This window comes from Mesoplodon bidens, assembly GCF_964165515.1.
Source record: "Mesoplodon bidens genome assembly, chromosome: 8".
NCBI classification, from domain to species: Eukaryota; Metazoa; Chordata; class Mammalia; order Artiodactyla; family Ziphiidae; genus Mesoplodon; species Mesoplodon bidens.
The window spans coordinates 94,830,808-94,858,488 of NC_138165.1; the positions used below are offsets into that span (position 1 = coordinate 94,830,808).

The 27,681-nt window shown below is 54.0% G+C and overlaps 1 protein-coding gene across 1 annotated transcript; it reads left to right on the forward strand.

Annotated features, from left to right (window-relative positions):
* Positions 1-1,670: 1,670 nt before the first annotated feature.
* Positions 1,671-12,466, forward strand: WNT10A (Wnt family member 10A; the record flags this gene model as incomplete). Its single annotated transcript, XM_081241843.1, has 4 exons — positions 1,671-1,783; positions 2,836-3,098; positions 9,096-9,475; positions 11,969-12,466. 4 exons carry the CDS (start codon positions 1,671-1,673, stop codon positions 12,464-12,466), a joined length of 1,254 nt encoding a protein of 417 aa, XP_081097969.1.
* Positions 12,467-27,681: the final 15,215 nt, after the last annotated feature.

Consider the following 27,681-nt stretch of genomic DNA (forward strand, 5'->3'; position numbering starts at 1 on the left):
GGTTGGTAGGGAGGTGTATGTGTAGAGTGGGAAGTTTGTGCCCATTTTACAGAGGAGGATGTCAAGGCCACAGTGGGAGTAGGTTTCACTATCAGGGCCCAGGTTAGAACCAGAAACAGAAGCTGGAGCCTCTGTCTCCAACCCTCTGGCTCTCAGGCCCTTACCTGAGTCTAGTACACTCATCTCATATTGAGGTGAGCCCAGTGTTCAGCTGGGGTGTGAGGGCAGAAAGGGACCCCAGAGAGGAGTGGGCCTGAGCCAGGAGGCTGGTGTTGGGGAACTCTCAGAGGACCAAGTGCAGCTGGCAGGGCCAAGGTAAGACCTGGAGCATCTGTAGGCAGGGCCCAGGCAAGCAGTACACAATGCTGGGGCCGCTGCTGCTGTGCTCTCGACTGGGTTTGGTTCCAGCTCTTCCACTAACTTGCTGTGAGAACTTTAGTAAGTCATGACCCTCTCTGAGCCTCACTATTTTCTTGTGAAATAAAAGGGGACATAATAAGATGACCTGGAAACACACTTTTCGGATTACAAGGCTCTCTAATCCGTCCTCCTAGGGTGTGCCACCCCGGGGGGGTCTGCTCCCAGACAAGCATCACTGGTGTCCCAGTCATTTTACCTTCATTGGCTCACTGAGTAGATGAGGTTGGGCCTCATTAACCTCATTTCATAGAGGCGGCGGGTGGCTCGGTGTCCAGGAGACACCTGTTGTAGGTCACACAGCGAACAAGAGCAAGATCCAGAGGCTGCCAAACCCCTTTGCAGGATCCCACACCTGCCTCGGCAGCCAAGCCTGGGAAGTCCCTCCTGAGGTGGGGGAGGCGAGCAGAGGGCCAGCCCCTCCCCCCCAGCCCCTGCAGGTGTGTACATTGGGGGGGAATGGCTCCCCAGCAGCTGCGGCTCAGCCAGGCACATACACCCCGCGGTAAAACGCAGCTTCCTACACAAACCAGCGAGCCGGCTCACTGGCACCGCCCCGTGCCTGATCGCACAGACCCCAACACCTCTCCTCCCCCCCACCCTCCCCCCAACCCCGCCGCTCCCGCCCCGAATCCTGAGCGGACACAGTGGCCTCGGGACGAGTACACGCCTCTACCCGCCCCCCCCCAGCCCCGTCGTCATGACGTCACGTGGGGTAGAGCCCTGAGACACACTGCGGGGTGGGGGGTGGGGGGGTGGAGGGGAGGCGGCGGAGCTCCCCGAGCCGGGACAGTCACTCACTCACTGGGCGGTGGGGCCAGGCACAGACAGCGCCGCCCCCCCACCCCCGCCCGCCTCGCACGCCCTCGGAAGCGCAGGCTCACCGCGCTATGTTGGGGGGGGGCTTCCCGGCACCCCAGCCTCTCGTCCCTCGCCCGCAGCACCTCCGGGCCCCCCTTACCCTCGAGAGGCACCGGGAGTTGTTTCAGAGAGCCCTCGGGAAATTCCCAGAACCCCTGTGCCAGGAGGTGCCCGGTGAGCCCGCCCGCCCCCACCCCCCCGAGGGCGGTGCCCGGGGGCGCTGCCCCATGGAGCGGGAAGGCGGGCACCGTCTGCTCCCGGAGCCGTGACCCGAGTTGGAGCTGTGTGTCGCAGCCGCCCCGACCCCCGCGGATCATGCGCCGTCGCCCCTGGCTCGCCGGTCCCACAGGGCTGTGAGCCCCCCATTCCTGGCCCATCACGGCCCGCGCGCGATGGGCAGCACCCACCCTTGCCCCAGGCTGCGGCTCCGACCTCGGCCCCAGCCGCGGCCCGCGCTCTGCGCGCTCCTCTTCTTCCTACTGCTGCTGGCTGCCGCCTTGCCCAGGTGAGCCCTCACCTTATGCCCCGCCCTCCTGGAGAGCTGGGACCCTCAGCCACAGGGGCATCTGAGCTCCTGCTGGGGCAGGGGACCCTGGAAGGAGGGAGGGACGGTGTCGCGGGAAAGTGCTGGTGACCAATGAAAGAGTGCTCTCACAGGAGGGGGTTGAGCTGGTGACAGAATAAGGGCAGTCCAGGGAGAGCGGGCAGTGCCCAGGAGAGCGATGGCTGCTAGAAGGGGAGGTGTGTGTTTAGGGGGAAGCAAGTGCCAACCTGGAGTTCCTGCTGTGCTGGGGGAATGCACCCCCCACCCCAGGAGTAAAACTCAAACTGCCCTGCTCCACCTTGCAGATCGCCCCCAAGTGGGGGCAGGGGTTGGGGGCCAAAGGAGGGTAGCCCAGGTGGGGTCAGTGAGAGATTGCAGCTAGAAGGGTGGTTCTCAGTATGTGTGTGTGTGTGTGTGTGTGTGTCTGTTCGTCTGTGATCGATTGAGCCCAGCAAGCTGTGTTGTAAACAGCAGTCTGTGTGTGCACATGTGTGTGAATGTGAGGGCTCATGGATCAATGTATGTTAAGATGAACATGTGTGTGTACTTGTGTCTGTGTGTATGTGTATAACTATGTCTGATGAAGTGTGCATGTGGGTAAGTGTTCCTGCGTCTGTGTGTCCACCTCATTGTGTGCAGAAGTGTGCCTGCATGAATGTGACTGTCTGAAACATGCCGTTTGGGAGTGGTCTCCCGGAGAACACTGCATATCAGAGCATCTATGCCTGGGGATGTACTTATGAAATACTGTGTGCGCAGGCATACCGGATGTGTGTGCCTTTGCACGTAATCTGTGTGGGTGTGCAGCTGGGTGGGTTGTGTTGGAGGGGATGTTGGTGAGCAGGTCGAGGAAAGGAGAATGTTTAGGGGTATACTGATGGGCTCAACTTTCAAAAGCGGGGGTGGGAACAGAGGAATTATGGCCTTTGGGACAGAGTGTGTATAGTTAGATGGGGCCCTCCCAGACCCCGAAAACACTCACCCACCCCCACCCCTACCCCACATGCCTGCAGGTCTTCACCCAATGATATTCTGGGCCTCCGCCTCCCCCAGGAGCCCGTGCTCAACGCCAACACAGTGTGCCTGACATTGCCAGGCCTAAGCAAGCGGCAGATGGAGGTGTGTGTGCGCCACCCTGACGTGGCCGCCTCAGCCATCCAGGGCATCCAGATCGCCATCCATGAGTGCCAGCACCAGTTCCGGGACCAGCGCTGGAACTGCTCTAGTCTTGAGACTCGAAACAAGATCCCCTATGAGAGTCCCATCTTCAGCAGAGGTAGCTGCCCTCACCCTTGACCTTCTGCCCACCCCACTCAGCACTTCCACTCCAGAACCTATCTGCCAGCCGTCCCCTAACCCACTCCCTCAAGCTGGCAACCTCCCCAGGTGCTCATCTGCCAGCTGTGCTGCTCTCCTGCCTCTTTCTGCTCTGGGAAAGTCCACGAGGGTCAGACTAATGGGGTAGATGTGGCTCCAGGCTGGGCTGTGTGGGATGAGGGCAGCAGGTTTCATGCCTGAGAATTGAACTCCTGGGGTATCCTGCCCTGAGACTGACACTGCATATCTCAGGCCCAGGAAATATCCGTATCTGTTGCCTGCCTCAATTTACCCTCTACCTAGTAAACACCATGTAGGATGGCAGCCTGTGATAAAGTACCCAGAATCAACATGAAGAGGGGTCAGGGACTTTTGCCAAATGGTGTAGTTGAGGGAAGCCTGGGCAGGTAAAACTGTACTTCTGCAGAAGCTCTTCCCGGCGGGGTTACACCACCAGCCTCTGTGTCATCCTGGCCACCCCTGAAAATCCTCTCTAAATCAGAGGCACTGGGTGTGTGCCTGCCTCCTGCCCAGCAGGCCTGGCGGCCCTGCCAATTCCTCTTCCCCTCACAGCTCAGATAAGCTGCAGCCGACTATCTCTCCCCCTCCCTGGACTTCTGGGTGACCCAGGGTCTACCCACAATCCCTTGAGTGGCTTGGGCTGGAGGTGACAGGAGGTTTTGTCACTCATTTCCACTCACACCCACCTCCTGCCCTGGTATCTTAGACTTTGACTCAGGTCCTTTGGGAAAGATGGGGGTCCTGCCTCCTGGATGGGCCTAGCTGGGTATCTCTCTCTCCTCCTCTCAGCTGCTTGAGTGGGACAGTGTGGGGACATGGCTCCTTGCGACTTGTACAATTCTCAGGTGACAGTAGAGGAGGAGGGGTACCCCTGTACCCTGTGGCCTTGGGGCCCAGAGGCTTCTGGGAGAGTCAGACTCTAATGTACCCGAACTTCAGAAAGAACTCAGAGTCAGGGGACTTTCCCTTTCCACCAGGACCCCTCCTTGCATCCCCGGAGCCCCCACGTCAGGGGCCACCCCAGCCTCCCCCAGCCCAGCCCCGCCCCGCCCCCGGCCGCCCGCCCCGCTCCCGCGCACTTTCCCTCCTCCCTCCCCCGCGCGCCCAGGGCGCTGTTTCTCCCCGGCCCAGCCCAGCCCGACGCGTGTGGCGGCATGCAGCCGCGAACTAATCCCCGCGGGCAGCGGCAGACGGCTCCTGGCCCCAGCCGCACGCCTCTCAAAAAGGGCGCCCCCCTCCCCAGGCCGGCGCTCCCGCCCCTGAGCCCCTGAGTCCCTGAGCCCCTCCAGCCGTCTGCCCAGAGAGGCTCCCCGCGACCCCCGCCGATCGGCCAGCCCAACTCAGGTCCGGCGCCCCGCCCCGGCCGCCCCCGCTGCCCTCTCGCTGGCGGACACGAAGTGACAGGCCACTGCATCTCTCCTGACCCGGCCGGGCTGGGCCAGCGCTCGCCGCCGCCGCGCGCCCGAGCCCACTCGCTCCCCGAAGTCCGGTTCTCTTTCCAGCGCTCGGCCCCGAGCTTGCTCCAGGTTCTGCTCACTGGGGGCTCCGGCAGGCATTGAGGTTCTCACCCCTGCCACTTCGGGTGAGGCGAGGCTAGCTCTTCATCTCTCTTCCCGGCCTCGGTGTCCCCTCTTTCCCTCTGGTCCTCCTGTCCCCTCTAGACTCCCAGGCGTCCCTATTGCTTCGCCCGTGTGAGGCCTGTCCGGGCTGGTGGAGGACACGGGGGCTTTGAAGCTTGAGGGCGAGTTCGGGAGCGGTGGAACCCTGCGGGGTTGGCGCGGTGCCAGGTGCTCCCTGGGTTCACCTGCAGTTAAATAAGCGGGAGGTGAGCTGGGGGGACGGGTGTGGGGAGAGGTGAGGTGTGGATGCGGGAGACTTGCCTGTGGCTAGCCGGCGCGGGGGCGGCGCCCAGCGCCGGGAGGGGACGGGACAGTGGCTCCTGGGCTCCCGCAGGGAGGCTGGCCTCCTTCCTTTGGCCTCGAAACACCGTCCTACCTCTGTGGTTTCTGCCCCCCGCCCCCCACATTGCAACACCTCATTTCTACCTCTCATTCCTCGGAGGGGACTCCGGGCTTCTGGAAAGAAATTTCCGCTCCCTCCACCTCCCACCTCCAAGGGCCACCATTGCCGTGTCTCCCTCACTCCACACTTGTGGGATCATTTATTTGGTCCATCTTGGCCCATCACCTCAAGGGCTAGCTAAATTTGAATCCCATGGGGCCCGTCTTGGTGGTAACCAGCCCCTGGACTGGATCCTTCCCCCAGTCTCCCTTATTTTCAAGCCACAGATTGTCCATCGTGGGGTCAGGTGACCCCAGTTTCCCCCACGTGGACTGTCAGGATGCCCACCCCCCTTCTGACCCAAGCTGCCAATGGGGTTCTCTTAAAGGTGCACTCTGCCATGTTTAAAATTCAGAGACTGCTAGAAGTAGGTGGTCCCCCAGGTCTTCCATCTGAATGCTGTTACTGTCATCTAATTGTCCTGACGCCTTCCCTGAGATGGGCTGGGCTGATGGGATGGAGTTCTGATGTAAGAGGGAGAGGGAAGGGTTCTTGAGCACCTAGAGTGGGTGCTTGGGAAGCAGGACATACAATAGGGCTTTACCCAACCAAGGAGAGGGATGTGAGGGTGCTGGACCCTGGGAGTTGGGGGACAGAGAGAGGGGCCTCTAGTGGGGCTAGAAAGAGTCCTAAATAAGCTGTGAGAGGACCCCCAGCCCAGGTGCAGCTATGACCTAAGTGCCGAGGGCAGTGGTATCCCCAGCTTTCTGTTCTGAGGATCCACAAGGTTGGTGCCTAGATGGGTGAGATGCTGGACAAACATCAGCTACAGGGGGACTCTTCATTTTGAGGACTAGAGAACCCCTCCATCTCTATACTCAGGATGCAGGGACCAGAGGGAGATTTGAGGAAGGGGCTACTTTGGGCTGGGCTTGGGCACTGGAGTGAAAGGGGATGAGAGGACAGGGAGAGGCTTGGTGAGGTGAGTGAGTAGATTCACACAGCGGGTACTGGAGCACTCATGAAGTTTGGGTACTGCCCTCTCTAAGGCCCAGGTGCATTTAGAATGGATGGAAAGAGGGGGCTTGCGGCTCTGCAGTAAGCCAGGCTCCCAGCCCAGGGGAACCCAGCAGTTTGAGCATCCATCCTCTGCTCTCCAAGGCCCTGGCTCTTTCATCTCCCACCTCCCTTTTACATTTATCCTCGGGGAGTCTTTGTTTTACGCCTAGGTCTCCAGGCTTGGGGTATGTGGTGGTACTCAGATGGGGAGACTGAGGCACAGGCAATTGTATCCCAGGATTACCTAAGGTCCTATTATTCTAGTGGCACCCAATAAATTAGCCAAAGCATATTAAGTACTTGCTGTGTGCTTGGCACTGTTCTAAAGCACTTTATCTGTACTTTAGTATCCTCAAACAATCCCCATGCAGTAGGTCCTATCATTATCTTCATTTCCAAATGAAGCTAAGAGAGGTTGGGTAACTTGCCATTAGTCCCACAGCTTGTATGTGAGCTGTAGAGCCAGGACTCAACTGCAGGCCAGCTGTCTTTAGAGATTGCCCTCAACCCCCTGCATACTGCCTCCCAAGCTACAAGGCCACCATGATTTCCTACCGTGTGCCCAGAGGTGAACTGGTGCAATGGAGGAGTAATCCAAGAAATGGAACTGACATGCACGTGCACACAACACACACACAAACACCTACCCGTGTTTGTGCAAACGTGGCTACATTCAGTGTCACCCCTAAGTGTTCCCACATGCACACAACCCTCTCTCTCCCCAGCCCAGGCACATGAGCATGCACAGATTATTTGTGCACAGATTATTTGCACGGAGGGAATGGAGACCAGACCTCTCCCCTCTCCTCCTTCTTTGACTTGAATGGGCCGGGCTCAAGCTTCTCTAACCCCTACTAGTTCCCACTGGCTCCTGAATCCTCTCTCTTCCACACTTCCCTGCTCTCCAAACCTCCTCCCAGCCCCTTCCTGGCCGTTGGCTTCGTCCTGTAGCAGCAGCTGACTCCACTTAGATGCTGGCAGTCCCTGTCCCAGATCAAAGGCAGGGCAGCTAAGTGTGTGTCTTAACAAGCCCCCCACCCCCAGTGCTCCGGGCAGCCCAGCTGGCCAAGGCCCCTCCCCTCTCCCTCTCCAGCTGGCCAGATGGCACAGTGCCTGCATCTGCCCCAGACAGTCGGGGCCAGGACCGAAACTGGGGCCCTGAATAGGAGCTGGGGGCAGACCCAATGGTCTGGACTTCTCTGAGGCCTGAATGCTTGGATCAGAGGGTGACCACTCAAGCCCTGCCCAGTCACTCCTTCAGTGACCGTGACAGCTGCCAGAGGCCATTGGGATGGTGTCTTTAGCTGCCTGGGGTAGATAGGGGTGTTCTCTGTAGGCTGTGGGCTTTCTCCAGATTCCTCTAGGCCTGCCCTTGAATGTAACACAGCCTGGAAAATGGTGTTTGGGTTGGCCCAGCACATTCCCCTGGGCCAGCATCTTGCTCCTTCCTGGTGCCATGCATAGACAGGGCCATAGGACTGGGAAATGGGCTACCTGGGTTTCTTACTCAGCAGCTTGTCTTCCCCAGAGCCAAATGTCCTTCAGCAGAAGGTGGCCAGGCCTGCTGGGAGAGCTGGGGCTGTGTCCAGCTCCATAACTCCTGCGACCTCGGGCATCTCTCCTGGTTGGCTCTCTGGGATCAGTGAGGCCTCCAAGTCCTCCCAGTCTTTGAAACTGATGTAGAAGGACCCAATTTTGTTTTGTTTTGTTTTTCCTGAATCTCTGGGCTCTACCAAGCCATCAGCCTCCCGCTGGGTTCTGGGCTTCCCCCACAGGTGTCTATGGCACAGGTGGATTCTTCTCCTAGTGTGGGAGCTGTTATTACCCTTAGTTTCTCCCACTGCTTGTACTCTCTCAGGTTCAGAGGCTGGTCAGTGACCGGTACCAGAACCTGCCCCTCGCCGTCCTTTCTCAGATGCAGAATAAGGAAGAAGCAGCTTGCAGTTCCCAGAGCCCGACCCTCCTCTGCAAGTAGGCCTCTCCCTGCCACAGGCCCAGAGGATGGCTCAGGCTTGGGAACACCAAGGAGGAAAGCAGTGTAGACAAGTCCTGGACTCCTGAGAGTGGCTCATCAGGAGTCTGTGCACCCCTGAGCATCTCAGGAAGGCATCTACCTTAGCTAACCGTTCCTTCTCAGTGTTCAACACCACTATATGCTTAACCCTGAGCAGGTGGTGGGCTCACCTCCAGCATCCTTCAAACAACCTCTTCAGCTGACCTCGACCGACCACAAGCAGGTGGCTGGGCGATGCCCTTTTCTGAGGAGACTTTCTGGGATGTCCAGACAGGCAAAGGGGAAATTCTGCTGGCTCTTTTGTTTGCCTCTCGAATCTGGCCATCAGATAGTGTTCTTTGATGGGCGTAAGGGGGTGGCTGCAGGCAGGAAATCTTGGGGCCGGGAACTTCAGGAGGACACCTTCTCCTCTTACTTACCCTTCTGCCCATTAACATCTCCTGGGGCCCTGAATTTCATCCCTGGTAAATTTTTTTTAGGTTAAAACTTGCCTTCTTTCTGCAGGCTTATCTTAAAATTGCAGACATCACATGAGACGTAGTAGCTTAAGTCCCTGATGGTTAAAAAATAATTTTAATGTTTACTAGATACTTTCTGTCCAACAGAAGAGATGTAGTCACAATTCTGAGCTTGCTAAGGGTGAAGCAAGGGAAGGCTGTGGAAGAGACCTCCCCCATTCCATCGTGTGCAGAACTTCCGGTGTGATTTCTGCCCCTCTTTGAATCTATGCCCTTGGACCAGATTTTCCCCCACCACTGGGCCTCTACTTCCTCTCAGTATGGTGAGAAGGTTGGGCAGGGAGGGCAGAGGGATGGGACGTGGAGGCTCCTCAAAGGCTGTTTCCTGCGTCTCTCTGCGCAGGTTTCCGAGAGAGTGCCTTCGCCTACGCCATCTCGGCAGCTGGCGTGGTGCACGCTGTATCCAACGCCTGCGCCCTGGGCAAGCTGAGGGCCTGTGGCTGCGACGCGTCCCGGCGCGGGGACGAGGAGGCCTTCCGTCGGAAGTTGCACCGCCTGCAGCTGGAAGCGCTGCAGCGCGGTAAGGGCCTGAGCCACGGAGTTCCCGAGCACCCTGCCCTGCCTCCTGCCAGCCCAGGCCTGCAGGACTCCTGGGAGTGGGGCGGCTGCAGCCCCGACGTGGGTTTCGGAGAGCGCTTCTCTAAAGACTTTCTGGACTCCCGGGAGCCTCACAGAGACATCCATGCGCGCATGAGGCTCCACAACAACCGAGTGGGGAGGCAGGTGAGGACCCCATCCCTCTGGGTGGGCCTGCTCCAGACCCCTCTGCCTAGGGCCCCTCCCCTCCCCCAGGCTTATGTCTCCTCTGGGGACCACACCACTCTCCCTAACTCAGCAACTTTCTCATTGCCCCCCCGCCCAATTCAGTCATCAGATGTGTTTTGGATAACTACTGTGTGCCAGGCGCTGGACTAGGCCTGGGAATATGGGGATAAAACAACCCCTGCCCTGGAATAGCTCCCCTTCTGCTGAGCAGCCTGCTTCTCCCATCTCCTGCTGTGAGTAGTGGGAAGAGCTCTGGGCTGCAGTCAGGACCTCAGAGTCTAGGCCCAGCTTTGCCACTCTGTCTCTCCCCCTGGAAAATGAGAAGGTTGAACTGCATCATCCATAAGGCTCCCCAGCACAAATGTTCCATGATTCGGTGCTTTCCTATGCTGGGACCCCCCACCTCTCCCAGGCTTTCTGTGCAGAATGAGGGATTCCTGCAAAGGGAGATCCCTAGGGGCCACTGTGGTACTGTGTTATGTTGGTGTCCTCCTTTCTTCCCCCCACCCCCGAATGTTCATACTACCTCAAAGGTCATTTATTTAAGAGAGAGAGAGAGAAGAAGAAGAAGAAGGAGAGGGAGAGGGAGAGGGAGAGGAAGAAGAAGAAGAGGAGGAGGAGAGGAAGGAAGGAAGGAAGGAAAGGAGGAGGGAAGGAGGGAGGAAGGAAGGAAAGAAAGGGGAAGTAATAATATCCTGCATTTAATTTATTGAGTGCTTACTCTGTGTTAGGCACTGTCTGAGCATTTTACTACATCCTATCTCACCCTTACACCTACCCATGAGGGTTCTATTATTAGCCTCATGTTCAGATATGGAAAGTGAGGCACAGATAGACTAAGAAGCTTGACTAGGGTGATGCAACAAGTGAGAAAGTGGCAGAGGCAGGATTCATCCCCAGGCAGTTGAGCCCTGAGCCCTTTTGTTCTATAGTGTAGGCTACACTAAGTTGCTCCCTGGCCCTCATGGTGGCTCAGCACCCTCTTTTCCTGGCTATTCCACCCCTGTCCCTTCTCTTGGCCCTGCCCAGCCTGCTCAGGCCTTGTTTCTGGCTTCCCCTCACTCTAGCTGGCCCTTTCTCCATCTCACTCCCCTTTCTCCTGGCTTCTCAGCCCAGGCCAGTTTACCTTCCTCTTCCACAAAGACTGGAGCTGATTCAGCTCTTCCATCATGACCGAGAGGTGATGTCAACTGAGGCATACCCACCCTCAGGTCATGTCCATCTCCCACCCAGTCCTGTCCAGTCTGTGCAGCTCTTTTCCCAAGCTTTGATACTATCCTAGCCCATACCAACAGTGCCTTCTCCTCCTCGTTAAACTGGTTAATTAATGGCTGCTGCCTGTGGGAAGCAGATGTTCTGGAGCTGTTGGCCAGGGGGGGCATTGGGCTGCTTTCCACGTGGTGCTGACACCACAGGCAGCACATACAAGCTGCAGAGCCCTTTAAGACTTGGAGGAACGGGGTCCCTCTCTTATGGCCCTACTGCCCAGGTTTGGGGGACCCAGATCATTTTTTGGAGTGTGTGGGGGGGCAGCGGGGGGAGGAGGATGTGGCCAATTTCCTCTGGGGTCTCTGGTGAGGATAATGTGAAGGGGCTCTTTGGGAGGAGGCTCAGTAGAGCAGTCAGAGTTGGGCAGGGGCTGGGCAGGTTGTATTCCTGTAACTAGCTCCTTGGAGGCCTGGGAAACTCTCTCTGCTTTCATTGCCCTGAGGCTCTGGCTCTTTGGGTTCCCTTTGGTTCTGTATTCAGGTAGGGCCTTTGGTCCCTGTTGGTGCTCACTGTTTCCTAGGAGGAATGGTGGCACTCAGCACTGGGCAGAATAAGTGCCAGACGGGAGAATGGGAGAATGGGAGAATGGGAGGGGGCGGGGGGGAGGAGGAGGAGGAGGAGGGGGAGTCTCCCCAGCCCCTGGCCCCTCTCCTTAGGCTCCCTGAAAAGTGTTGCAGGGCCCAGAGGAGTTAAGGGGCTTTTTTCGGACTCCCCACAGCCTCCGCTCACTGCCTGGAGTGAGGCCAGAGGCTTTGGGGCTTTGATGTAGTGGGGCCAGCACACCCCTGCTCCTGGTCCTGAGGGTTGGAAGGAGAGGGAGTTTCCCTGAGGATCTGGGATCCCCCCTCAGGAAGCAAGAGCCTCCAGCCCCAAGGGCCCCCCTGCAGCTGCTGGGAAAGTGGGGGGTGGGGGAGAGGAGGGGAAGCAGGAAGGAGGAAATTCCCCCAGGGCCTGGCTGGGTGGGAGGTGGATGCGTGAGCAGCAGAAGAGTAGGCAGACTCCTGACCGCCTGGTTTAGGAGCTGTGCCACCCAGCCACCCACTTGGGGCCTCAGCTTTTGCCTCCGTTCAATGGGGGTTGGTTTCCAGAGCCTCTGAGAGTCTCGAGGGCCGGTGTCTGCGACGGGAGGAGGCCAGTGGGGCTGGCCGCGGGCGTCACTCCTCCCCGTGCCTCCTTCCGCAGGCGGTGATGGAGAACATGCGGCGGAAGTGCAAGTGCCACGGCACATCAGGCAGCTGCCAGCTCAAGACGTGCTGGCAGGTGACGCCGGAGTTCCGCGCTGTAGGGGCACTGCTACGTAGCCGCTTCCACCGCGCCACGCTCATCCGGCCGCACAACCGCAACGGCGGCCAGCTGGAGCCGGGCCCCGCGGGGCCACCCTCGCCAGCCCCGGACCATCCGGGGCCTCGGCGCCGCGCCGGCACCGCCGACCTGGTCTACTTCGAGAAGTCGCCCGACTTCTGCGAGCGCGAGCCGCGCTTGGACTCGGCAGGCACCGTGGGCCGCCTGTGCAACAAGAGCAGCGCGGGCCCGGACGGCTGCGGCAGCATGTGCTGTGGCCGCGGCCACAACATCCTACGCCAGACGCGCAGCGAGCGCTGTCACTGCCGCTTCCACTGGTGCTGCTTCGTGGTCTGCGAGGAGTGCCGCATCACCGAGTGGGTCAGCGTCTGCAAGTGAGCGGACGGCTCGCCTCCCTGCGCCTGGTCCTCTGCGGCTTGCGATCTTGGCCGGGCAGCGTCGCCTTGGTTCCTGGGAGTGGAGGATGGACCACAGAATCTTACAGGAACCTCCCAGCTCTGAGGTCGTCAAGACTGCAATCACAGGACGGTTCAGGCCCGCTCAGACCCCCTGCTCACTTCTGTGGCCTCCAGGACCGGTTTGCCTCCCGGCTCTCTGACCCAAGCTCAGACAGTTCCGTTGGGCTGGCGGTTGCCCCACACTCTAGGGCAGTGTCAGCCAGGCATCCTCTGGGCCTGCCCCCTTTTATCTCTTCACCCCTACCCCTGGAGGGGAGGGAATGAATGGAAGCTGATGGGGAGGGGAGGAGGATTAAAAAGAAGAAATGGACATCACTGAGCTGAAGTGGTTCTGCAGAGGCCTCAGACACCCTCCCCCACTGGCCTCGGTCCCTCATCATTCATTTAACAAATATTTATTTTGCACTCTTTGTGGCCTGGCACTCTGTGGGGGACGAGAGGTGCTGGGGATACAGATGTGAATAAGAGACACAAGACCTGCCCTCTTGGAGTTTACATTTGGGCTGGGGAAGATGGACAATAAACAAGAAAACACACAAATAAGGTCATTTCAGACAAGGCTATGTGCTGTGAAGAAAATAAAGCAAAGTGCTGGATGTAGAGTGATTTGTGGGGAGTGGGGCCCCTCTAGATAAAGCTACTGGTTGGGGAAGACCTCGTGCTGAGACTGCATGAGGAGGAGAGCCATGCACAAATTGAGGGTAAGGGCTTTTCAGGCAGAGGCCATGTGAATGCAAAAGCTCTGAGGACAGAAAGATCTCAGGAGGAACAACAAAGAGGCCAGTGTGATTGGAATGAAGAAATCAAGGGACAGATTAACAGCAGAGGAGCTGCTGGAGGGGAGTGGGGGATGGGGAATGTTCACATTATGCATCCTTCCAGGCCAAGGTAAGGGATTTTATGTAAGAGGAATGGGAACCTTCAGAGGGTCTTAGGCAGGCGAATGTCATGGTCTGATTCCCACACTGCTTGCTGTCTGGGGAACTGAAAGGCAGGGGACAAGTTGACAGCAGGCAGCCAGTTAGGAGACTACAGCCATCTTCCAAACCAGAGATGAGGCCTGGGCTAGATGGAGGCAGCGGGGAAGTTGGCAAGGGGCTGGATCAGGAGCCCTGGATGCCAGAGCTCTAGCTGTCCACCTTGTGCCTGAGCCCTCTGCCACAAGCCAGGACGAGTGTTGGCCAGTAGCACCCGTCGGCAGAGACAGGCGGCACTCTGAGAGGAGTAATCCTGGGCAAGACCCAGCTCAACCCAGCCAGCCCAGCGCCCCAGGGAGCAGGTGGGGCTAGGAGGTGCGGCCTGGAGAAGGGTGGCAGGGGAGGGCCAGGAGACTCGCTGTCTGGATTCTGGTCTCTCCGAGTCCAGGCAGGGGAGGCGGGGTATGTAAGTAAGGCTGGGGGTGGGGGGATATCCTTCCTGGGTCTCTTGTGCCCCCAGATCCCCAGCTCAGGATGCCCCTTGGCAGGTCAGCCAGCCCCCCTTCCATACCCCCATAAGAACGCTGCTAAGCTGGCAGGCTGGGTCCAGCATTGCACTCTCCTTGGCTCTCAGATCTGATGTTTTTCTGGAACAGACCCTCAAGGAGGAGGCAGTGGAGAGGCAGGTGGGGTCAAGTTCTCGGGGGAAAGAACACTTCACCGACTTCATCCAGGCCTCCTGCTGCTCACAGTGGAGAGTCCTGCTGCCTGCCTCAGTTTACCCCAGAGTGGCACCCTTCTCGCTGAACCAACCAAGGATAAAGTCTTGTTCCTTTTCCCAGTTGCCAGCCTACCTGCATCCCCATACTTCCCTGGCCCTGACCCATGTCTGCCTACCCCTGGGTAGGGGTGAGGAGGAAAGGAGGCTCTCATGGTGATGCACGCCTGTAGGCCCACCACCTGGGAGATTTGCCCTCACTCGCTTGCCCTCAGCTCCCTTCCCTCCAACGCCTGCATCCCAGCAGCTCTCAGACATGACTAAGGCAGCAGGACATTTCACATGCTCAGTTCTGCTCCCTCTGTAGAGGACAGGATTTCTCTCCCCATCCCCCTAAAGAGAGTACCACAGGCAGGCGGGTGAGAGTCCCCCAGGAGGAGGGGTGGGCAGGAGCAGCCAGACACACCTGCTTCATTCCTTTCCTCTTGTTCACCCAGGAGAAAGCTTTGGGGGCTGGGTTCGCTGCTTCCTCCCTCCCTCCCATTCAGGGTAGGAGGGAAGGGAGGGGCAACGAAGGCCTGGGGGGTACCCCCACCCCCTGCCCAGCCCCCAGCAGCGTCCACTACAGCGTTAGCTGTGGCTTCAGCCTCCTCTGCCTTCCAGGCTTTAGGAGGACAGAGTTGGGGGAGGAGAGACTGAAGATGAGAGACATAGGACGAGGGATGGGATAATGAGGTAGGAGCTGTAACACTGCAGAGCGTGCTGCCTCTAGAGGAGTGGGCTGTGGGGTGGGACAGGGGACTGGACACCAGGCTGTGGGAGACATATCCCAGTCAAGTCAAATCATGGTGATCTGATACATGCTAGCTTTACCTGTAAAGGGAGAGAGGAAAAGTTGGAGAAGGAACAAATAGGGTGTTGCCCACCCCCATCCTTTCTCTGGGCCTGAAGCTGACTAGAGTCTGGACCAAAGCTGAACCCCACATTTGAAAAGGGGTGTATGGGATTTAGTTGACCCTAAAGGGAGATATGGAGGTGATAAGGGGTGGGAAAATGGGGCCCAAGAGGCACTGGGTTTATGCACTCTGGCTACGAGTGAGGCAGCAATCAATGTGCTGGTTGGAAATAGGGAAAATGGGCTGAAATAAAGTGGGACGGTGGAAGTAAATAGGAGGAAGAACTTGCCAAGAGCTAGGAGAGGACCAAGGTTCAGATTTGGAAATAAGAATAGAGGGTGGACCAGACTTCACTCAGAGGGGGAGGAAGCCATCCCCACCCCCAACACCTTTCACCTTGATGGACACTGGGCCAGCTCCTTGCAGGAGGAAAAAATAGCATGGAGCCTGGATGGTCCCAAAGGGAAGAAGGGAGGGAAGTAAGAGAGAACGAGGTGGTGGATAGATCGGCAGGCAGTGGTGGGTTAAGGGTCAGGGGGAGGCAGCCAGACTGGGGTGGGGATCAGAACCCAGGCATCCTGCTTTTTTGTCGCCCAAGGTCCCAGGGTCAGAAAAAAGAGGAAGGGAGAGGCAAAGGGAGAGGCCTCGGCAGCTGTAGGAGGGCCAGGTGGGTGAGAAACCCGGTCAGGGGCATCCCGGCCCTCCCTCGCCTTCCTCCGAATTAATGCGCCCCCAGCTAGCCGCCGGCAGGGGGCCTTCCACGTTGGAGCTTGGCCAGGCCCTAGTCGCGGCCTCCCTCCACCCCTCCCACCCCCCCTTCTCATGTGGTTGCCGGCAGCTGCCTGCGGTCGCCCCAACTCCTGCGCTCAAGGCACGGGGACTTTCCAACAGGGGAAAAAATGACTTAATGAGAGTGGGAGCCGGGGGCGGGAGGGACAGGTCCCTGTAATCACCGCTCTGCTGTGGGGCCTGCGCGCCTCCGGGCCCTTCCCTGGCTTCCTGCTGCCAGCGCCCCCCTCGGGCTCTGCTGGGGGAGGGGGACAGGCTGGCGCAGGGGATCCCTTTTCAAGTTCCGGGCTCTTTGGGGCCCTCCGGCTGCCTTTGATCCCTAGGCTTGCCCGGCGTGGAAGCTGAGACGCCCCGTGATCCCTCTCTGGACTTTGTCCTTGAAGTTGGGGGGTGGCAGTCCTTCCCAGGAGCTGGTGGATTAGAGGGGTGCGGGATCGTGGAGAGCCCTTTGCCACTTCGCGGCTGCGCACTTCCAAACGCCTCCGGTTGCTGTGGCAACCAGGGCAGTTGAGGTGTGTCCGCCGGGCTGGGAGGCGCCCACCCCACGCCCCTTTTCTCGCAGCCCTCCGGGCCAGGCCAGGCCGCTGCGGTGCGCGGGGGTGGGGGTGTGCCGTTACCATGGCAAGGGTGCGCTAGGAGGGCACATTCTTCCCCAGGGTGGGAGCGCCCCGGGGATACGAGAAGGGGGGTGATGGGGGCAGCAGAAAGGGGAGGCGAGAGGGTCAGAATGAGGGAGGAGTCTCGGACAAGACGCTCCAGGGCTTCTGGGGTTGGGATGGGGAGTTTGGAATCTGCCCCCGCCACCCCCAGATCTCCGGAGATGTCCCGGTCCTCGCCCCTCACTCTCGCTGGGGTTCAAGCCCCTAAACCCCGTTTCTGGGGAAGGGATCCGAACTACCGACCCCGAAGGTCTTTTGGCTTCCTCCGAGGTCTGGTTCGCCGAGCGAAGTGTCCATCCCCTCCCCCGCAAGCGGAGCTGCAGCCCAGACTGCGACCCGAAGCCCTGCAATTAAGCCCCTCGCCCTCCTCTGCGCCGCCCGCGGGTCCTCTGCCAGGCAGGGCCTGCACCGCCAATTACAGCATGCGCGCAGCAGCTGATTACTCCGGAGTCCAGGAAGCCGCCGGGGTGGGGACCTCAGCAGGTCCAGGCGGCGGGGTCCTTGGGGTAGTCCCCGGCCAGGGGTCCTTCACTGGAGCTTCGGGCTGCGGCCCTCTAGCCCAACGTCTCCGCTCCAGACAATACGGGGAGGAGGGTTTACTCTGTGCTCAGTCCTGCGCTGCCTCAGTTTCTCCCTCCTCGAATGCACACTGCACCCAGGGCAGAAAGAGCGCAGGGAGGATGTGTGTGTGTGTGTGTGTGTGTGTGTGTGTGTGTGTGTGTGAACGCAAGAGTTCAAAGCCCTCAAGGCCGGGTCTCTTTCCCGCCGCAGACGGTCGCGTGGGTCTCTCCTGGCCCAATGTCCCGCCCGGCGGACCCGGCTCTGTCGTGCTGAGCTAGCCCCAGGGCGGCTGACAGCCGGTATCGCACTTTTCTGGGAATCGGAAAACGGCGCCCCCGCTGGGCGGGAGGCTCCCGCACTTCTATCCCACAATGCAAGGCAGTCCGGGAGCCTGCGGGGCAGCGACGTGGGGTATTCTGCCACCACCTTTGCCCCCTGCCATCCCTTCTTCCCTCTCCCCTCGCCTACGGGTCTGCAGTGGCTAGGGTAGAGCTCAAGTCTCCCGTGGTCCAGCTTCCCACATCTGGCCGGCAGCTGGGACCCGCCCACTTCGAACTGCTGTGGACCCAGCGCCCTCTCTTGGTGCGGAGCCGCGGCGCACCAGCTTTCCGGCCTGGATCTCCAGCTGCCGCCGCCGGCCTGGGGTATCGCTCCAGTACCAAGGATTTGGGGTTCCACCCATTTGGCGCCCCTTGCCGTTGGGTACACCCCACCCTCTGCCTCACGTCGCTCCCAAATCCGACTTCTTAGGCCCTTTGCTCTTTGCCGGCCGCGGCCTCTCTGACTCTCTTCCCTCGGTCTTTGCGTGCTCAAAACCTTGTCCGGCGACCTAGCTGTCCCCCAACCTCCCATCTTCTCTAGTCGTCCAGGCTTCGAGGGCAAGTACTGAGGTGCGATCTCTCGGAGCCCAACGTGAAAGTCCGCAAATAGGAACATGATTACATAAATCGCCGCCCATCTGTTCAATGGGATTCCTCGCAGTGCCCTTAAAAATGAGGTGGTTTGAAGTATATTTAGGGACTGAGTCTGAGTGTTTGCTCTTTATGGCGGGGCGCGTGTGTGTGCAAGATACAAAATAGCACAGGGAAGTATCCCTCCTTTATCGCAACAAAAATTATAGGTGTCATTTGATTTTTAAAGTCTAATGTAGGCAGTAAAACGCTAACAGAAATCATTTTTGGATGATGGAATTATAGGTGGTTTAAAATTTGTCTCTGTTTTGTCTACATTTTTCATTTATCTATAATGAACATGTAATACTTCGGCACAATAAAAATTCCATATCCAGGATATTTTTACCCAAAATGTGAGAATCGAATTACATCATTAGAATACATTAAATTTTAAAAAGAACCCTTTTAAAAGTAGGAATTAGGGAGACCTCCTGACAAGAGCTAATATGATTATGTCATTGGGATTTTCTTTTTAAAATCATAAAACTTTGTAGGGAAAGCAGGCTTCCAACCTCTGAACTTCAGGGCCTAGGGAACTGATAAGTTGTTAGAAGGGTCCTTAAATCCACATGCATATCCAGTATCGTTGCGAATGGAGTCGCTGATGTATTTTCCATTGTACTGCATGTGTATAAAGATGCTCTCATGATTAACAATATAGAAAATAATTTTAATACCTTTTTCTCAGTCTTGATCCTCTTTGGTCTCTTTGCAGCACTACACTTCATCAAATGTCTTCCCCTTAGACATATTCAATCCTTTAGTCCACGTGTTTGATGTTGCACTGCCTAGTTCTCCTCTCATTCTCCACTGCCTCAGGGATTCCATTCACTCTTTCCTTGTCTTTTTTCTTTTTATTTGGTGTAACAGAAAAGTTACAACAATAGTACAAAGAACTTTCCCCTTCTCTGAACTTGAGAATAAATTGCCTACACAGTGCCTCATCACCCCTAATACTTTAATGTATATACTTTAGTGTATATTCTCCTACATAACCTAATACAATGCTCACAATCAGGTAATTAACATTGATACATTAATACTGTCTAACTCCCAGACCTTACTGAACTTTCATCAATTGGCCTAATGATGAAAAGATCCAGTCCAGAATTATGCATTGCATTTAGTTGTCATGTCTTTCCAGTCTCCTTCAGTCTGAGACAGTTCCTAAGATTTCCTTTACTTTTATGACCAGGATAATTTAGAAGGCTACAGACCTATTACATTGTAGAATGTCCCTCAACTTGGGTTTATCTGTTGTTTCCTCATGATTAGATTCAGGCTATACAGCTTTATGCAGCAATATTACAGATGTGAGTGTTTCAATCATTGCTTCATTATTTATTTTGATGCTTAGAATTTCCCAGACTCAGCCAGCTGCCAGGCTGGCTTCTGTCACCACAATTCTTTGAGTTCTTCCTTACTTTCTGGCACAACAAGATGTTCCAGGCTCATCTTGTACTTTCTCTGCTCAAGTCCTGTAATCAGCCATTTCTCCAAGGGACTTTGTTTCTTTTAGTAGAGAATGGTATTTAGAAATCAAGATCTGGGTGCCAGGTGTGCTCATTGTTCTTGGGATATCACTGCTTCCGGGCCTTTTATGGAGAGTGCTAGGAAATTTGTGTATGATTAAACACACATTATCTATCTATCTATCATTTATCGAAGTATGTAGAAAACCATATGTTCACACAATGCCTTCAATTCCCATCCAACGCTATAGGATTTATTCTAATTTTCTCCCTTTTTGTTTGTGTAACTTCCTTCTCCCTTCTTGTTGGAGTAATCCCTTTGTAAGTAACATGTTCCTGACTGCTGATGCCGCCCCCTCCACTCCCCTTGCAGACATCCTCTTCTTGCATCTTGGCCTTGATAACCTATGACAGCCCAGTGTCCACTCTGCCCCCACATGGATGCTTCCCTTTGTTAGCCCCACATCATGGCTTTTCAGCCAGAAAAACTAGTTCAGAAAGGCGGGCAGGCAGGAAGGCTGGAAACAATTTTACTCTCTTGAGGTTTAGATATAATTCTCAGTCTTTCCTATTCAGTAAATGCCAAATGATCTTCCTGTTGAAAACTATGGAGGCACTGGACTCCTTTATTTCTCTGACACCTCACATCCAACCCATCAGCAGATCTTGCTGGTTCTCCTTCAGTTTATATCTAGAGTTTGGTCACATGTCATCTCCTCCGTCATTGCCATCATGTTGCAAGAGACCATAGTCTCTTGCCTTGAATGACTGCAATTATCTCTTAGTTGATCTCCCTGCTTCTGCCCTTACAAACTACCAGTATACTCTATACACAGCAACCAGAGTGATCCTGTTGAAGTATTAATCATGCAGTGCACCTCCTCTGCTCAAAATTGTCCAAACTCTACCTATTTCACTCAGAACAAGAGCCAAAGTACTTATGACGACAGGGCCCTACAAGATCTGCTCCCTACCACCTTCACCTCTACTTCTGCTCTCCTTCTACTCTGCCCTCATCCATTTTGCTTTAGCCACACTGACCTCCTAGAAGTTCTTTGAACAAAACAAAGTGTCCAACCTCAGTGCCTTCGCACTCATTATTCTCTCTGCCTGAAATATGTTTCCCCTAGAAAACCACATGGGTGTTGCCCCTCTGCATTCAGGACTTGACTCAAACATCTCTTTCCAAGAGGGGCCTTTACAGAGCATCCTATCTAAAAGAGCAGAACTTCTCTTACCTTTACCTTCCTTTATTTTTCTTCAGAGTATACATCACATATTTGTGTATTTGTTTACTGTCTGCCTCTATGCTCTATAATGGAAATTCTGTGAGAGCTGAGACTCTCTCTCTCCCCCCTCCACTCGCTTTCTATGGCAAGAATGGTACTGAGTACATAGTAGGTACTCAATAGATGTAAGTGAATGAATGGATTAAATGTCTTTGAGAATGACTACCAATCTGTCTTTAGGCCCAGTCTTCCTTTGTAGGATCTTTTCTGAAGTTCTGGCTGCCAGCTAAACATGTTTTGCCATGTGTCTGTGGCACCACAAACTAAAGCTTTATCAAGGCAGTTTCATGATCTCATGTATGTATTTGTTAATATAAGGAATGAAATTTTGTTTTGTTCACTGCTGTCTTCTTAACGCCTAGAACAGTGCCTGACATAGAGGAGGCACTCAGTGTTTGTTAAATGAATGAATGAATGATTTCCCCCTCAAACTAGTTCTCCCTGACTTGCTTCTTCTCTTTGTAACATCATCATTTTCCTAGTTACTAAGGCTCAAAACTCCTGTCAACTTGGACTTTCCCCTCTCCTTTCTTTTCCATATTCCATGAGTGGCCCAAACCTGCCCATTCACTCACTTCATCGGCACTGTCAATATCATAGTTCATCACACACCTCAAACATCACAACGGCCTCCCAACTGGCCTCCTCAATCCATCTCTATCAGATTTTTCAATTTTTCTCTCCCCTAAAGTGCTCTGATCATGTCATTTCCTCTGGCTGAAGCTTTCAATGGGTCTTTGTACCAAATAGGGCTCTTAATTGCAAACAGTAGAAATGGACTCCGGTTCACTTAGGTAGAAGAGGAATTTACTGGAATGATATCAGGCAGCTCACAGAATTGACAGGAAGCCTCAAGAATCAGGCTCAGGAAATAGGCAGAAATCAAGAGAAGCTAGGCAGCCAGAACCTTATTCAGGTCTTGCTCAGGAGCAGCCTGATTAGGGGGCTGCTTCCTCTGGGCTCTGGGCTGTCTCTCAAAAGGCCACCACCACCTGAGACCTGACTGGTGCTGCCTCGAATCATAAATAGTCATCTGCTTCCTGGGGTCACTTGCCGAAGATTCAGAGTCCTGAGTGGCATCATCAATTTGGCACACTGTTGAGGTCATAGTTCTGTGACCTTCCTGCCAGGAGTCAAGGGATGTCTCATTAAGACATCCACTAAGGACGATACTCCAGCACAGGAAGGAGGCTCAGATGCTGGGCAGCCTAAGAACCCCGTGTGTACCCATATACGGGTTCCTGAGCATGTCATTGAAGCTCTCCACCATCTGCCACAAAGCATCATCTCTAGTTTTTTCTCCCTTACACAACATGTTCCACTGAAGCAGGATTACATGCAGTCCCCTGAGCTGATCCTTCCTGCCTCAGCCCCTTGTAGCAACTGATCTCCAAAGATGGTTCCTATTGAACCACTCTTCCTGATATTCACACCTAAGTATTGTCTCCTGCCCTTGAATCTGGGATGGCCTGTGATTCATCTTCATGGATAGCATGCTGTGGAAGTAACACTGCATGACTCCCAAAGACAGGGCATAAGAAGTCTTGCAGAGGTTTCCCTGGTGGTGCAGTGGTTAAGAATCTGCCTTCCAGTGCAAGGGACACGGGTTTGAGCCCTGGTCTGGCAAGACACCACATGCCACGGAACAACTAAGCCCATGCACCACAACTACTGAGCCTGTGCTCTAGAGCCCGCAAGCCACAACTACTGAGACTGCGTGCTGCAACTACTGAAGCCCATGCGCTCTAGAGCCCATGCTCTGCAACAAGAGAAGCCACCGCAATGAGAAGCCCGTGCACTGCAACGAAGAATAGCCCCCGCTCGCCACAACTAGAGAAAGTCTGCATGCAGCAACGAAGACCCAATGCAGCCAAAAAAAAAAAAAAAAAAAAGAAGTCTTGCAGCTTCTGCCTCAGCCTCTTGGAATATTTACTCTAGGGGAAGCCAGTCACCATGTATGAGGTCCATTTACTCTGAGACAACCATGCTATGAGGAAATCTAAGCAAGCACATGCAAAGGCTGTGTGGCGAGAGAAATTCCTGGCTAGTCCCCATCTGTTTCAGCTAATTCAGATGAGATGCCAGACATGTGATTTTAAAAAACCACTTTGGATATCCAGCACAGTTGAGCCTTCAGATGACTCCAGCCCCAACCTCCACCTGACTGCAGTTGCATAAGAGACCCCAAGCGAGAACTGCCCAGCTGAGTGTCCCATAGGACTGTGAAGATAATAATACATTATTATTTTAAGCCACTAAAATTGGGGGTGGTTTGTTCCACAATAATAGAGAATCAAAACAGCCCCTTTGTGGTACATGTTTTGCTCTCTCTGGAATGTTCCCCTACTCTCCTATCCTACCCATGTACCACTCATATCTGCATTTGTCAAAAACCTTTTGCTTAGTGTGGCTCAGGGCAGAGGAAAGAGCCATGCTTTGGGGGCCAATCTATGGGTTGAGAGGGGTTGAATCTTAATTTAGTCTCACTATCCCTGTGACCTTGGACAAAATAATTTCTCTGGATCTCAATTTCTGCATCTGCCATATGGAAATAAAAACACGTCTCCTGGAATTCTTCTGAGTAATAGATAGAAAATATATAAAATATCTATGCAACTTGTCCATTTCTGTCTCATTGAATAGAGGTCTTCAGGAGATACCCAGCTTTCTATAACTGCATCAAATGGCACTCTCAAAGTCTAATTCTTGTCACTTGTAAACTATACGGTTTTGGACAAGTCCTTTAAACTTCTTTAAGCCTTACCCTCCTCATTTGTAACACGGGTTTGATGATAGTATCTGTGTAACGGGGCTTCTTGCCTGGGCTAGGGACTGGACTGTCTCATGGTATTAGGCAACACTGCCCCCTTGAGACAGAACACCCAGAACCCTTAAGCCAGGTCCCTTAACCTATATGACATCAGGAATCCTTTGGAAGAGAACGAAACCATGCCCACAATTTGGGTTTGGGGATGAACAGACATGTCTAGTGGGCCAGGGACTGTGGTGGACCCCATATCACCGGGAAGAACAGGAGAAGCTCCGAGAGCGCATCACCCTGAGTGAGAAAGGGGTTTCGGTGGAGGGGGGGAAAGGGTGCATCGAACAGAGAAGAGGGAAGACTGTTATTTGGAATGGTGTGAGGCTGGATACGACCATCTTGTGGCTCAGTGCATCCCCATCTCCCACTCTCCCAGGGCCTTCCTTGTGAAGGAAAGATCTGGGGTAAAATGGCAAAGACAGGGGCTACCAGGGGCACACATATCTCTACCATCGGAACCCTTTTGAGAAGAAGCAGCAGCAGAATATCATGTTCTACCTCAGAGAGGGAGAGGCATGCCAGGAGGTCATGGGCACAGGGGTCCACTCTATGATTCCAGTTGCATCCTGTGCAAAAACAGGGAAAACTAATTTCTGCTGGAAGGCAGAATAGTGGTTACCCCTGCAGGGGAAGTAGTGACTAGAAGGAAACATGAGGGGGATTCTGAGAGCTGGTAATGTTTTGCTTCTTCATCAAGGGGCTGGTTACACCAGCATGCTCATTTTATAAAAACTTGAGTGCACTTAAGATTTGTGTGCTTTTCTGTATCTTACTTCAATAACAAGTTAACACACACACACACACACACACACACACACAGAGTCATTTCCCACTTCAAGCCCTTTGAAGTACAGCCACATCAGCTAAGGGGGTAAGAGATTAGTGAGCTGGAGGCAAGGACCACCTGGTACCTGGCCAGACTTATCTCCCTCTATTCATTCACTCTTTCACTTATGGTTTATTTATCATCTCCTAAACATTGAACACTGTACAACATGTAAGGGAATAAAAAATTATTAATAGCAGTAGCTTCCACCTATTGAGTGATTACTTTGGAGTAGGCCCTGAACATACAGACCACTCACAATAATCCCATGAAGTATCATTACCCGCATCTATCAGTGAAAGAGTCTCAGAAAGGTTAAGCAAGTTGCTCAAGGTCACATAGCAAGAAAGTGTCTAGAGTTTCATAGGAACCTAAGTCTGTGTGAACCCAAAGCTGGGACACTTTTCACTGAGCCACGCTCTCCTCTAGGAATCTAGGGGGAGGAGTGACCTGTTCACAAATTGTTCTGCCACGAGGCTTTAGAGCTGGAGTCAGACTGGGTTCGAATTTTGGTCGCATCCTCTTCTGTGACCCTCGGCAGGTTCCTTCACTTTTAAGCCTCAGTTTCCTCATCTGTATAATGAGGGTAAAAATCACATTCTAGGGAACGCCTAGAATAGGCAGTCATTAATATTTTTGCAAAACTCGCCCAGGGCCACAGTCAGGCATGGGCACGGGGTGGAAGGCGAATCCCTGACGCCCGTTATCTGAACCATTAGGGCCCGTTGGCCTTTATAGACCCGTTTGTGCTGGTAGAAAACGGGCCGGGCGAAGAGCCTGTATCCTAAAGGACACCCAAAAAGGGTCACCGCCTGCAGACCCACCACGGCGGCTATCCGGGTCGGCTCGGCCGGCAAGAAGAAGCAATATCGCGACACCTGGCGGGACTAACGGGTTTCCAGGCCGGAAGTGAGGAGGCGGGCTCGAGGGAACGCGCTCCTTTTGAAACCTGCGGGAGGGGAGAGTGGGTTGGAGGTCGCTGTTCCTTCTGGGAATCGATCGAGCGCCGCAGGAGCGGGACGTTAGGTCAGCGGAGACCTCTGCGTGGGATTAGGCCGGGAGTGGCCACAGCTTCGTTCATTGGGCAGCTACCCGGGGTCGGCCACGCTCCGTGAGCCACTGTTGACGAAGCCCCTTCTTGTCTCCCCAGAGCTCAGCCCGGGCCGCTGCACCTCCCTCCAAATGTGGATAAAGTTCCCACCCTTTGGCTCAGCCTTTTAAGGAGCCTTTGTGGCAGCAGAGGTGGTTTGCTCTGACACTAACCAAACTTCACTTTCTGGATGCCCACTTACCCAGGGCCAGTCTATGGCCAGGGAAGGGATCTTAGCAACGTGTTTACAAGATAATGTTTTTATAAAATTAGCAAAACTAAGATATTTTAACCCACATCTGTTAAGACAGCTGCCTCTCTCCACTGGGACTTTCCTATCTGGGAGCACTGAAGTAGCTAGGGCATCTTGGGGCATTTTTAAGTAGGGTCTTCCCGTGAGTAGGGCTTGAGTGTGTCTACTTGGCCTGCCTTTGGGTTCTGGGTTGTGCAGAGTTAAGAGTTCAGAGTTATCTTTACTGAGAGGCCCAGTAAAGATAAAAGGGAAAACGTTGTGTTTCTGAAGTGTCTCCAAATCTCCGATGGTGGCAGCCCTCATCCACCCCCGCCAGCGATGAAAGAAGGCCAGAATCTGGTGAGAGAGAACCATCAGAAGAACTGCAGCCATGGGTCCTCCTTCTGTGTCAGGGTAAGTTTGGAATTCTTGAACAGAAACAGAATCAGCTGGTGAACCGGCTGTGAGTGAATATGCATGCAAACATGTCTTTTGTTGTTTCTCAAGCCAAGTATATTTTTGGTCTGTTTCCCTGGAGACTGGAATAGGGAGAGGCTTTACCAAGTGTAGTATAATTTTGCCGACTCCACTTCCTTTCCAATTCCCCAAATTAGTCATCCTGTCTCTTCACCTGGACTGATTTTGTCCAAGGTCACTAACTTCTTTGTTGCTAAATCTAACTTTTCAGTCCTAATCTTAATTGACTCTCCTCTGCTACCAATGCTCTTTTCAAATGTAAGTCCTATCCACCTCTACTTAAAATCTTTCAGTGGCTCCCCTTTGCTTTTAGGATAAGACCCAAATCTCCAACCTGCATGGTCAGACCCAGTCCTCTCCAGTGTCGTCCCAGTCACACACACTGATCTTTCAGTTCTCCAATGAGCCATGCTCTTTTCCCGATACAAAACTTCTGCACGTGTTCCTTCACCCATTTTATATGTGCCTCAGCTTATCTGTTAACACCTCAAAAACTGTGGGACAGTAAATTTCTGTTACTTAAGCCACTCAATTTATGGTACTTTGTTATGGCAGCTTTAGGAAACTAATACACTCACCAACACTTGTTATTTTCCATTTTAAAAATTACTATCATAACCATCCTTTTGGGTGTGAAGGGGTATCTCATTATGCTTTTGGTTTGCATTTCCGTAATGCCAGTGATTTTGAACTTACTTTCACATGCTTATTAGCCATTTGTATATTTTCTTTGGATAAGTGTCTATTCATATCCTCTGTTCATTTTTCAGTTGGATTATTTGTCTTTTTGTTATTGAGTTTTAGGAGTTCTTCTATATCTAGAAAGAAGTCCTTTATCCTTTATACGTTTTGCCAGCATTTTCTCCTCTGCTCAGGTGGCCTTTTCACTTTCTTGTTGGTGTTCTTTGAAGCACAAAAGTTTTTAATTTCGATGAAGTCCAATTTATCTATTTTTTCTTTTGTTGCTGTGCTTTTGGTATTTTATCTTCCATCTTGACCTAGCTCAAATGTTTCTTCCACAGGGAAGATAGCATTCCTCTGATGTATGCTCTCAAAAAACCATCTTTGTAATTACAAATTTATTGGAGAGATTTATTTGATTGTCTTTTCCTCTAGACTGTAAACTCCAGGAGAGTAGGGTCTGAGTCTGCTTTCTCTCTTCCCATTTTGACCCCAGCAGAGTGCCTGCTATGTAGCAGGTGCTCAGAGTTGTTGAATGAATAAAATGTAGGCTTGACTCTATGGACCATTCCCTGAAATGGAATGAAGAGTGAAACACTCTTCATGTGGTCTTGATAACATCCACTCTCCTGTTTCTCCTACTTCTTGGCTGCTCCTCGGACTATTCTGCTGGTTCCTCTTCCTTTACCCATTCTGTGGTCACAGGCCCTCCTCTCTTCTCACCCTCCACACTCTCTTTGCCTCTGCTTCCAAG